Source organism: Amia ocellicauda, chromosome 18 (assembly GCF_036373705.1).
Source record: "Amia ocellicauda isolate fAmiCal2 chromosome 18, fAmiCal2.hap1, whole genome shotgun sequence".
Taxonomy (NCBI): Eukaryota; Metazoa; Chordata; class Actinopteri; order Amiiformes; family Amiidae; genus Amia; species Amia ocellicauda.
The window spans coordinates 13379498-13392956 of NC_089867.1; the positions used below are offsets into that span (position 1 = coordinate 13379498).

The window sequence follows — 13459 nt, forward strand, 5'->3', positions numbered from 1 at the left end:
TAGAGTTCACCATCTCCCCTAGCATGTTCTTCCAGGAAGCATAAGCCATCCATTTGGACCCATTCATTATAATACATAGTTTGTTCAGATTGATCTGGTATCTACTAAGGGGATGTGATTGTTTTATCTATTTCACCCCCATTTGTCCCTTTCAAAAGCCTCTGGAGACTCTTCCTTCTGCACAAATAGATTTAATATGATCATCCGAGTCAGGGGAATTCATAAACGCGGAGCAGATTCAGATTAATGTCCTAAAACACCGGAAAAGCTTTTGCATGAGGCCAACCTAGACATGTTCCATTTCTGTAAAAAAAAAAAAAACGCAACAGAAGTATAATTCTGTCTTTGTCTCTAGTGTGCTGAGTTGTAAAATGGACCAGATCAAATCGGCAGCACGTATTGCTTGATTTTCCTGCCTTTATTCACCTGTCATGTGTTTTCTATTGCAGATGTTACCATTGGGGCCTTCATGTCAGACAACGTCGTACTGTTGAGGTGAGCGCTCAGTTTACTGCATTCCAGATGTTCGTGTGCGCTGTGGGACACGGAAGTTGTGTCATGGGAAGTCATGGGGCAGTTAAAGGAATTCACGCAAATAAAGCAGTCCTGGGGTTTTCATGCATCTGGGCAATGGAGACTGTTTGTCCAGAGCTGGTGAAATAGACTCAAGAGGTTGTGAAATGGGAAATGTTTATTTACTGTTTTGCGCTCTATGAAAAGTTTGTAACAAAGGAGCTTTGGGGCATTGTAGTGAAGCCCAGTGATTATGGTTGACCGCTCTAAGGTTTGCCTGGAGGCAAATGATGCTGGCAGGAACAGCGCATGCTCTCGCACTCCATAGAGTCTCTTGACATGCAAAACTGCTTATTTCTGCCTGAGATGGAGATTGGAGCCTCTTTAGAGGAAACAAAATGTTAGTATGTTCCCTCCTGCCTGATAACAGCAGCGCAGTGGGAGTGGTTGTGTAATAAGTGTGTAACTACACTGTTATTCATGCTGTGAAATGGTACACTGGAGGTTTGCATCTTCCTCCATGTCCCTGGGAGGACAATGACGCTATCTCACACCTCTGACTTATGTGCCATGGTAGGAAATCCCCCACGGTTAAATCACTCACTGACACAAGGCTATTTGTGAGGCTGTGAAGCTTTAGCAAATGAAAAATAAAGCCATTAATTAGAAAATGTTTTGAAATGTCTATTTTTGTACTTAACAAACCATGGTTGCTATAAAAAAGGTTTCCGTTTGTTCCGTGAGTTGACATTAGAATTGAAGTCATTTCCTTAGTTAATTAAAGTAATGAACAATGGTCATCCACCTCTTTTTGTTAGCTTGATGATTTATCTGCAAGGTTGGTCTTACTGCTTAGATAAGGATCTCGGTACTTGACACATCTCGAAAGAACATTTTCTGCGTAGGTTTCTGCACTTCTTCCTTTGTTGGGCGAAAGGCACTTTAGCGTGAAATGCAAACAGTGTTTTAGAGTGATGAGGCGAACAGTTCGAGTGCGTGCCAGTAGCATAAGGGATCCTCTGCAGCAAGCAGCTGAGTATTTCGATCATCACATTCATTTAAACAATTACCAGAGTGCCTAATAGCTCAGAAGAATAAACTGCTATATTACAAGTTCAGTATGAACAGATGTGTCTTGAGTAACCGCTGGAAGGTGGTCAGGGACTGTGCGGTCTTGACCTCAGTGGGAAGGTCGTTCTACCATTCTACCACAGGGGCATGGGTTGAAAAGGAGCGGGCTCTGGAGGAAGGGAGAGCAGAGAGGGGTCAAAGTCAGTCTTCTGTCACAGGAGGAGAGATGAGGGGAGCTTGTTGCAGGCTGGTCAAGACAACAGTAGGTAAAAGTCAGTCTTGAACTGGATGTGAGCCCCTGTTATCTCCCAACACACAGAACACAGAAGCTTTGAAGCATTGTGTTTTAATCAAAGACACAGAGACAATGAGCACACTGCTCCTCACAGCTTGAATTTCGTCTCCTTTAAATGCCCCCTGGCTTTCCTCTCCCTGCAGGTCCAGGCCTGTCATCACAGTGGATATCTCAATCTTCTTGCCGGTCTCCATCAACATCACGGCCCCCGAGTGTCACGATGGCTCCCAGCACCTCAACTGCCTCAACGTCACCATCTGTCTGCTCTTCCGAGGAAAACAGGTGCCAGGAGAAATAGGTAAACATTGTCTACAGTGTGAACACCTGGCTTGATTTTTCAGTTTGGTTGTTTTGAATAACATATTGATCATTGCGTGGCTGATTCTGACTCTTTTGGTCAAAACTTAACTGAATTGAGTTTAGATTTGAATGGGTCTAGCTTGAAATGCTATTGGTTAGGGTTGGGCTTCGGGCCGCTGTTACGATCGTTCAGGAACTTTTAAATGATCAATATGTTTATTCTTACTCATGCATGTATAATTTTTCTCACAAAAATTGTCTGGTACACCTGTTCATACCTGAAGGTACACTATTGATAAACACTGTTTTACCAAAAAACAGCTACTGTAATTCAATGAAAAAGAAAATCTGCGAGCTCTGTGGCAAATTGGACAGAAAGGCACTGTGTGTCTGAGCTCCAGGCCTGACATGGCTGACGTCCAGGGGGGTGCTGCAGTATTTCCCTCAGAGCAGGAAGCAGCTTGTCTCAAAGGAGTTTCCTTCCTGGAGACACCTTTTCTCTTTCCCCCGCTCATCAAGATCTTGCCCTGGATAAGAACTTTATTCAGCCTACCCTGGCAGAGTTTTTCAATTAATCATGTGAAGTTGATGTGCAATTAAGAAAAACTTGACAGCATTGCTGCAGAACAGAGATTTGGTGTCATGCATCTTAGTGTTGATTAAAAGTAGTTTCTGTGGTCATGATACTTATAATTGTCAAAAACATTGCATGGTATAGGCCAACAGGTCTCTATATTAAAGGTAGGATTGCATTGCCCTCTAGTGTATTGGAGCTGTGTCATGTTGCTGCAGCCCTGACGTGACTTGCAAACATGTTATAATGTGCAAGCCCTCTTTAATTACAGCATGGCATTATGAACAGATTGGTATTAGTATTATGATTTTATTTTATCACCCGACAGTCATCAGCTGACATTCAAGACAGTTTGGTCATTGTCCTGGTTGTGGGTGTGACCCTGCACTCCAAGTGCTTTGTATTCGAGCAGCTAGAAAATGAAACTCTTACGTAATGTGTTCCTTAAGGAGAGAGGGAAAAAAAGAGCCTTCTGTTTTACAGCAGCTTAAATCTGGCACAAACATCGGAAAGAAAAGCACCTCGTGTCTGGATAGGTTTTAAGAGCACACTCCCCCTCTTACTAGGGGGTTAGGTAATGGCATCCATGTATCTTTAGTAAAACATGTTTTCTTAATATTTTTTTGATTTTCTTGGTGCTTTTACATCAATTCGGTCCTGCCCAGATAGGCTGAAGCCACAGATGTTTTCTAATAATAATGCTAAATCTACAGTAAGTCTTTCTACACAGCACAGCATAGTCTGGCGAAAGATGAATCGCATCATTTAAACTGATCCTTATGTTGAGCCAGCCCTGCACTATGGAATTCAGCCTGCCTTTTGCCGGTGTTGTTTCTGCGAGCACGGACCTTGTGCCTCACACCAAGACTATATATCTTAGCTTCTTCATTCCTAATTAGAACTATGAGAGGCGCAAGGAGACATTAAAGAGCCTTCGACCACCCTCGCAGAAATGGTAGAGAATTTGAGTCTTGTGATCATTGTGGGGAAAAAGAAAGGAACTTGCAATTTAAAACGCTCTTACTGAAGCAAAACAACAGACACACGCATCTTACGCCCTGGAAGCAGACTGTAGTGAGGCACAGTTTTCCTCCTTTCCCCCCCTCAACTGCAGACAAAGGTTTGTAAGAGTATATCAACCAGGAGAACAACCATAGAAATTGGCCCTGTTTTATTTTACTTCAAATGGACACCTTAACTGTTTTTTAATCGCATTCATCCTCTATACTGTAAATATATCAACAAAGTGACTAGCTGAGTAGAACCAGCTATCCTCAAAAAATGCCTATTAGTATGTAGGATAAAAAAATCTGTATTCGGTGGCATTTCATTTATTTCCTTTATCTACTGTTGTCCAGTTCAGTAGTAAACACTCCTCCGCGGCTCACTCTCTTCCACAGGACTAATCTATAACCTGACTGCGGACGTAACCAAGAAAGAGAAGGGCCAGCCGTCCAGGGTGCTGTTTGCGCTGAACGGAGAGCTGGCCAGCACAGCGAGCGAGATGGTCTCCCTGTCAGTCAACAGTGAGAGGTGTCAGCACTATGTGGCCTACGTCAGGGTGAGTCTCTCTCTGGTCTTCATGGTTCTGTCTGTGTGTGGCATGGGAACATCATTGGATATCCTTAATTGACTTATTTGTGTCACAGAGCATGGAACTGCATCGTAAAGTGCAGGAAAAATAATGTGTGTGTTTTTACAGATCATAGCTGCAGTTTGTCTGTGAATTTGTATACCAGTTTGAAAAAAATCGAGTCATAGTTGAAGTCCTGCTAATGTAGAAGTTCATTTTTTCTTTTAATTTAAAGGAAATCAAGGTGAAAAAGGGTTAGGAATTTTTTGTTTTTGTTTAGCTTTACAAAACTGGTTCTTATTATCAATGTTTTACATTTTCCTTCTTATGAATCAGTCAAATACAAAATATATGTATATAAGATACATACACATAAAACATAGTATTGTATTTTCTCTGTCTGTCTTCTCTGGTTACCAGGCCTGTTTATTATTATGTTTGTGCCTCAAGCTTTGTGCGTCTCTATCCCGTGGTCCATTCTTTGAGCTGTAGAGCACTGTGACTATTCACACTGCACTAATAATAATTTCCAGTTCTGGGATATTTTGAATAAAAAAGAAAAGCATGATTGGCATATCCAATGAGTGGAAATGCAAGAACACATTTGGTTCCTATCAACCTGATGCTGACTGGATGCTCACCGCTCCAAGATTCACATGCAAAGGTAGACCTGTCATACTAGCCTTTTTAGAAGTTGTCCATCTATTGGGACTGAATGTGAAGTCTGACACCGTTATGAAATTAAACAGGAAATGAATCCTCCAGTATCTGAATAATATCTTTATTGCCTGGATTCTACAGAAGCTCAAATAGACGGTGCATTCATATACCGTGACCAGTGAATCTCATTGATTAGCGTTTGATTCGTTCATTAAACTGCTCTACAGTCTCAAGGGCTTTCCCACCTCCCCCAAGAAAGTGGGCCTCCTTTTCCATTGAAGTGTTTGACTGCACCGTTTAGCTCTGCCTATAATACCCTGAATCCGCAAGACTGTGAGGTGTATTTGTGTCAAGAGCAAACTCATAACACTTGAGTTGTCTTTCAAAAATTAAGTTTTTAAAACGTGAATTGAGAAGAAAATCTGTGGAAGATTAAGGTAAATCTAGCCTCAGAGGGGAAAAAAAAACATACAAAAAAATGTAATCCTCTAAAAAAAAAACTTTTAAAACATTTTAATGGTTATATGAAAATGATGCCATTTAACTAGATGGGAAAGGTTTATACATTTCAACGTCTATGAATATACATAACATACATTTATTTAAATCCGGTATTCTCATGTTCTGCAAAAGTCAATTTTCTTATTCTAGGGAACATATTAATATTGTTTAAAGACCACTGTCAATTAGGATACTGCTAGTTGCAATTTCTGGCCTAAATTAGAATGACTTAGATTGTCAGAACACTTGTTGGATAAACTTAGCACAGGTTCTTGTATGGGAAGTCTATTAAAAGGACCAGACCGAGAGAAAATGTTGTCCCCAGAGACTCAAGAGAATTTGTTTTGACAAGTGCTAGGAAATATTTCAGTCTTCCTTATGGCTTGCACTGAGATCCGTACTCTTGCAGTGGATGGCTGCCAGGCAGGTGCAGCTCCGAGTAGGGGAGCTGGGGAGTTTTGTGCAGTACTTTGTAAGTGGCGAAGTCTGTGGATTCCAGAGAATATTCCCCACAGTGCCGGCAATATTATTTATGCTATTAGTGGAGCCGATGACAAAAAAATTAAAGAGCTGTTGTGGTCTCCTTGCCCCATCTGTTGCATCTGCTCCCTGTCATGATGTTGAGCAACATGGCATTTACAGTGCCATGAAATAACCTGTGTTTAGCTTGTTTGATTAACAAAATGTTGAGTGTAAATCCTGCAGACAGTTCAGCTTTTTCCTCTCGCATTCCTCTGCACACAACCAAGAAGTACATGTATGAAATGTATTTCTGAGGTTATATTGATTTATTATGTGAGGATGGCACATTCAACATTAGTCAACAGGAAATGCATTAAATTACATTCCATGGCCTACAGTGGTTACAGAGAGATTTGTATTTTATTTTAAATGACATTGTATTCTACAGAACTTTCAATAGCTAGTGTCATTAGTGTCCCAAACTAATGGATATGTGCAAATAACTAAACCTTATCTACTTTCAGTCCTTAGAAAACAATATCATGCTTCTAAAGAGTTACCAGTTACCCCTATTAATTTAGCAATCAGACAGAACTGACACACTTAATGAAACGCTGTGGTTAGATGGCCTGGCTGGCCCGTAGTGGGATGACATCATGTCTTAAGTTTAGAATGTCAAGCTGCCCCATGTGAGATATGTTGTGTTTCAAGTCATATGTCATCTTCACATGACCTTCCTTTTCATTTCACATGACCTGTGGCAGTTTCACCCCCATTGCAGAAGGGTTGCACAAGTCACGTTTTCACTATCTGATTGTGTAGTTTGACAGCATCGTTTTGACTTGTTTCTTTGTTTTTTGATTTAGATATGTCTATAGATGTTGAGACATATGGAGAATTTTCTAAACTTCTTGCTCCAGAGCACAGTTTTTCAAGAAATTGTACGAATTTTAACAGGCTAAGCCAACACACTTATTTGGGTTTTTTCTTTTAGTTTGATTTTGCCAATGATGACTTAGACATTCACTTTTTTAAAGATGGCTTTAAAGAAAATTGCGTGACGTGACTCAGTTACTCTAATGTGCATAAACTCACATTGTACCATAGTTTCTCCATTGTGTGAACAAGAGTTATCCATTATGACAGTTGGGACATTTTCAAATTATTTGCAAATGGGAGCAGACACTTTGGTCCAGAATTGATTTTGAAATGTTGTGTACAGGTCAGTTTCAGGTAAAATAATAATAATAATAATAAAAACAAGCTTTGATGAAACTGTAATTGAGAGGCAACTAGTTATAATTGCATTTCAACCTTCGGCACAGTGTTTGAATCAAAACTTTGAAAAGCATGAACTTTGCGCTCACAGGAAACCGTTTGTAAAATATAACCTTCGGCTGCACTAAAACACTATAGAAGGAGATATGTCTTTCAAACTGAGCCAGTAATGAGCTTCTTGTAATATTTTGATTGAACATAATTGCTTCTAAAGATGCCAGAGACGTGCTGTAATATTTGTGTGGCCCAGCTGAGCCATGAAGCTAATAATGGTATGTTAAAGAAGTGGTTTCAATCATGAATGAAAATAATTGGATAATGGAAATAATTACATTGATCGAAATGGTAGATGGCGGGAGAAACCTTAAAAAGTCATATATTAAAAAAAAACAGCTTCATTTGTTTCATTCTTTCCTGTGTTACATGACTGGCTGTGAAACGGGGAATTTTGAATGGCTCTGAAAGTATCCCCGCACTCGCTGCTTCTGTCTGTCATTCGGGAAGTGCGCAGTGGAAGCTACTGTTTATGTTAAGCGGGGAGTTGGTGATGGACAGCTATTTGGTCTGACTTACAGAGATAATTACAGGGCAACAAACAGTCAGGCGATAATGTCTAATTAAATCATTGGCCGTTTTAAAGCAGTTAAGTGACCTCCCGGGCGGCGATAGCACTGTAATCTGTCTTCTAAAGGGGACTTAATGAATAGAGGGCAGCTGAGGCAAAAAGACATCACCGGTTACAAGGGTTGCATTTCACTGCTGAAGGCCTGGTCGTTTACAGCATGATAAATAACTGGTCTTTTGATTTTACCACTAATGGGATCAGGCCTCGTGGGTGGGATTTCGCAGCACACAGTACACTGAGACCCTGGCCCATCGGATTTACCTTTTCACAGCACCTCGGGTCATCAGCAGGCAGTGCAGTAAAAATTTGCTATAGTTTTTATGAGGTGATTCACCAGTTTTCCACAGGAAACTGGGATCTCTCTTGGGAAAAGGACATGTACAACACCAGCAGGGACTTTGCTGGGATAGTTTCCTAAACCATTTTTGAAATCATCTTTTTATATTTGTTTATCTGTTCTGATTGGGCCTATTCTCCCATTTTCTAAGGTAAATAGACTTGTGTTTTTAAGTTAAGCAGGTAACTTATGTTCTCATTTACTTTTGTCCAACCTGCATTAGATCATCTATATTAAAACCTACGCTGGTGTGCACCGCAGATTACTTTTGCACAGGCCTTACAATTACACGATGGCACGATGGGTCAAATGGCCTCCTCTCGTTTGTAAACTAAACAAGGACGGCAGTATTCAATAAACGTATTCTGAATGTATTCTGCATGTTCACAAAACATGTCAGGTGCTAGCTGGAGGAAATTAAATCCTGGACTGATGTAGAGATATGTATTGAGTGTGCATGGCTGCCATTGCATTAACTAATTGTTAATTGTTGATTCATATTTTACAATTATTACAATTCATTTTTATATCTTGTTTTTTTTTTTTTTTTTTCCTAAGGATGATTTATGTGAACAGGAATAACTTTTGATAAATTTTTCACTGCTTTTAGCTGAGTTTATTGTGCTTTTAGCTGAATATCTATTTTATAGTTTCATAGACTAGATGGGCACAGCTCTATAAATTTTAATTGAATTGTAAGGACATTTTTACGGATGTTCTACTTTGTGATATTCATTGGAATCCAGAAGACCTGTAAAAAAAACAGTTTTTACTGTAGATACATATATTCTCATAAAAGCTTTTTTTATTGGTCATTCAAAGTGAGACTTACTTTTGTCTTATACTAATTTACTATTTGTCTGTAGAGTATTCTGTGTAATTGTTTTATAGCATTTGCCTTCATTCAAGACATCATATAATTTATGATGATAAGATTATACACTTAAAGATGCAAAGGACACTATTAGTTATAGTGGGCTTCTTAGTAGAAGAAATTAGACAGTTTGGGGGCCCTGGAATGCTTTTGCTATAAATAACACTTTATTACCCATCATTTTTATTTCATAATGTAAATAACAGCCTGTCATTTTCAATCCTAATAGCAATGACTCTGCATTTATTTATGACAAGATGGGATGCATTTTGCAGACCCAGACAATACTGTGCATATGAAACAATTTAAGAAAATAAAATGTATCCATCAAAGTGCTGAAGCAGCCAAATGTACACAACAAGAACCTTTGCAAAAAAGACACAGAACCTAGGCCTGACCACTTTCTTTGCATATTTCTACTGTCCCTACCCACCTTTAACAGCTATCCTTAGTGTAGCTAGAGCATGTCAGTTTCTCAATTAAATCACGGAAATCTGATGACATATCACTCATTTATCAATTATGCCTTTTCGTAGGCCAGGATCCCTCAGAGAGAGAACGGTACAATGTAAGGTCACTGCAGACAATAAGGATAAATCATGAGCTTTAAGCTTCAAGTCCCCCTGGAGATTAGAGGCCTGACCAGGATTCTTCTCTCATAGCCCATCTTTCTACAAAATCAAACACATTTCCAGCATCCTTGAACAGTCATAATACAGCTCCTGAATTCTCTCGGCTGTCCGTGATTTAAGATGCATTTCTGGAGTTAGATGAAAGGCAGTATTGTACTTAAATAATAAAACAAATCATTCGCTTCCTGAAATCTCTTCTCCATTCTACTTTGTAAATTTGAAAAATAATAATTTGATAATCTTACTAAAGCTCCGAGTCTTCTGTGCAACAAAGCATGGGAGAATAGTCTTGACAGCTGATATTGTACTTTTCCCCAGCTTAACTAAAGGAAGAAAAACAGAGACTTGTTTTAAAGTAATGAGTGTTGTTTGCTTGATACAGACCATATGTGAAGTGGGGAAACTGGAGAAAGTGTTGAACACCCTTGTTCATTTATTAGAATGAGTTAAATACTAAATTATAATTCCCAATCCAGTGTCAAGCTTGAGGGATTTACACTGCGGTGCCAAGAGACTAATTCTTAGACTCTGTATCACCTTCCGTGTCCTCAAGCAAGGAAATATTCCAAGCGCTGATGCCAGCCCACGCTTGTGTCTTCATAGTAATTTATCTCACATGGTTGCCTTGATGCTTTATTGTCTGTTCAGTCCCTCTGCCAGTTTTCATGCTGTTTATTATTCTATTTCCCACATATTTATGTGCCTCTGTTGTATTTAACTCATTTGCAGTCATATTCTTTATGCACAGCCTTAAAACCCTGTTAATTGCAAACCCATTATATAAATGGTGGTTTTCTGTAAATTGTACTTTAATAAATGGTTGTTGATTCTTAATCTGTTGCTATTAGTTGCTTTATATATCACATTATTTTTCATGTATTTTCATCTCAGTAACATGCTTAACGACAATACCAAAAACTGCTGCCACCCAAATTGCCCCATTTCAGTGCAGCAATCTCCACACTATATTTACACGGCCACCTGTCTGGAACATGCACTGTTTAGTCTGGGACTTCGTGATCATAGGTCTTAAATTAGAGACGGTCCTCTCCTAGGATTGCAGCGAAGGAAAGACCTGACAAACAGTGTGTGATTGTGATCCCCAGATACATGATGTGCCGGTCCAGGACAGTATGAACCACAGACACAATTGCGCTTGCCAAGCAGCCTCTCACCATTAACATGCTCTGTGCTAAACACTAGCCTCCATTGTAATTACTGTCCATTCCTTCCTTTGGATAGGGCACATCCTTGTTCATCCTTGTTCTTCTTGTTCACCCACAAACTCTTCAGACCTCACATCTGGCAGCTTAAAAGACCCATGGTCCAAAAAATGATATGCATGCTAAGGAATCATGCACCCTAGCAGGGCTTAATGACTGAGGACTGATTACAGACGGTAGTTCTGCTACTTATGTGCACAGTATTATATGTATGGCAGAATTATTGGTAGGCTTTCATCCAATACTGAGGGTGACGGTATGTTACCAGCAGTGTAGGCACATTGGACATGTACCAGAAGGCAGCTGTGCCTCTCTTGTTAAATTGGACACACACATACCAGGCTGTGGAACTGAGCTCATACAACATGTTCCAGTATTCACGTCCACAGCCTTGGATTTGAGTGTGAACTCCTCAATAATATGTTTATTTCAAATCTTTACAGCTCCTCACTAGGGTGAATGAGCGTCCAGTTAACATTGGAAGGACATCAGTGATAAATAAGTTTAGATGAACAAACTATAAGAAAACTATTAGGATCTCGTGTGTCTATAATAAGAAAAGAATGCTCACAGTGTGATCTGAAGAAACAATATTTATTGAACCGCATGAATTACTGAATAGCATTGTTTTCAACAGGGTTCCGATACCTGTCTGCTGCCAATGTGTGGGTGCGTGCACATGTGTGCGTGGGTGGGTTTGAGGAAGTGTGAAGTTAAACATATGTGAGAAAATGGAATTAGCCTTAATTGCAAGAAATTTGGCAGAGCAAGAAAAAACGTTGATGTGGTTCCCCTGTCCAGTCATTCATCTAGCTCCGGTGTCTGTCCACATGGCCAAAGCTCGCCTCTTATTCATGGTCCCAGGAATGCTAATAGGAAGCAGCTGTGCTTCAAATTGAGCCAGACCCTCTTCTGTACCCCTTTATTGTGACTTGGGGACTGAGGAAGGTGGCTGTAGCGCTACCTTAACAGTGTGGCGGTGCTCCGCAGTGCGGCCCGTCCGTGCAAGTCGTGTGAGAATGAGTGATGACTGTGCTTGTGTTTGGAGTTCAGCAACCATGAAGGCAGACAGTTTGAGTAGCTTGACCGGGGCTGTGAAGGGTAGACAGAAGTTCATGTTGAACCAGCGATGGGAAAGTACTAACAGCACTGCTATCGCTTGCGCTGTGCTGGGAAACATTCACCCGAAAGCACTGCACTGTTCAAATGTATCGATGACTTCACTTTGAATGGATCCATTGTTTTGTAACTGAAAAGGTGAAACAGAAAACAAGCGTGTCTGGCAGGGTGGAAGTAAAATGCAAAGGTCCTACCGAATGAGATTTTTCTAGTTCTGTCTTTATTTGGTTAAATGCATTAAAACTGTGTATTCTGTGACTTTGTACAGTCTGTAGGGATCTGGAGATATTCAGAATGAAGTTGTCATTTCAATGTGTCTATTTTATCTTCCATGCAGTCTTACTCTTTCCATAAACACACCTTCAAGTGACTAGTAATAGTGTATTTATTTCTTATTATTAATCAGTACCATAGCACTCTGTTCGTGTTACATGTTTGAGTTAGCAATTAAGATAATAACAGTGCATTTGATATTCATCATTGCCTAATGAAAACAGCATTCCAGACCCTAGCTTTACTCCCTTTTCACTTTCTCTCGCTGTTTTATGACTTATGGTAGTTATTATAGATAACAAAAAAAGTTATGCTGCCAGCTCTTGCAATGTAAATGTGATTGAATATGCTTGTTTTTTTTAAACTATTCCTGTGATAAAAAACATAGCTTATAGTATCTATACCTTTTTTTGACAAGCCATCAGTCTATACTCATATGGTTTTCTGCAGGGCATGACTGAGGTAAAAAAATTATAATCTTGCTTTTATTGTGTTGCACATGGGAGGTGACTTGCAACAATGTCTTAAGTAGGCAGTGGTGTAACTTTCGTGTCAGAACTGGGGGGAGTACAACATGTTGAGTTGGGGGGTAGGGGTGCTTGCTGAGTTGTTGAGCAGGGAGGTAGATGTGCTACAAGTCTCAAATCCCCCTGTTCCCCCCTAAACCTACACCTATGTAAGTAGGTACTGAGTTAATGATGAAATGTTGAGCAAAATGTTCTGGAAAGTTTGTTGACAACCAACTGTGACAAGTCAGCTGACCAAGGGTATCAGCTGTCTGCCTTTTCAGATAATTATTTGTTATTTTTATTTTTTTCCAAGTTGGCTTATGCTTAATAGCGGGGACTGAATGCCTTTTCATACCCACCAGTTGAGTCCTAGTCTTGTTTTTTCTTCGTTGTTTTCTTAGTTAGGAGCACTGATAAGACGGCGTTGAAATACTTTCTTGGATTCTATTGAGAAATTGAACTTTTATGTTCCCGGTCAAAGGAGAAATGGGCAGGGATTTCTTGTGAACCTGTCTTCGCTTGGTCTATCTTCATCTGCATTTCCCTGTAGGAAGTCCAGTTCTAGTAGGATTTATTTTCTTAACAAACTTAGATGTTTTCCCTGAGGAGACAGGGAGCAGACGCGATTTTCTTGTCATGT

General features: G+C 39.9%; 1 protein-coding gene across 1 annotated transcript in view; it reads left to right on the plus strand.

Moving 5' to 3' along the window:
• itga9 (integrin, alpha 9) overlaps positions 1 to 13459 on the plus strand; it is a 94033-nt gene that overhangs the window by 21964 nt on the left and 58610 nt on the right. Inside the window, exons 13-15 of the mRNA XM_066690522.1 lie at positions 450 to 495; positions 2023 to 2177; positions 4154 to 4314. Of these exons, the coding sequence (XP_066546619.1) occupies positions 450 to 495; positions 2023 to 2177; positions 4154 to 4314 (362 nt within the window). The remainder of the gene's footprint in view (positions 1 to 449; positions 496 to 2022; positions 2178 to 4153; positions 4315 to 13459) is intronic.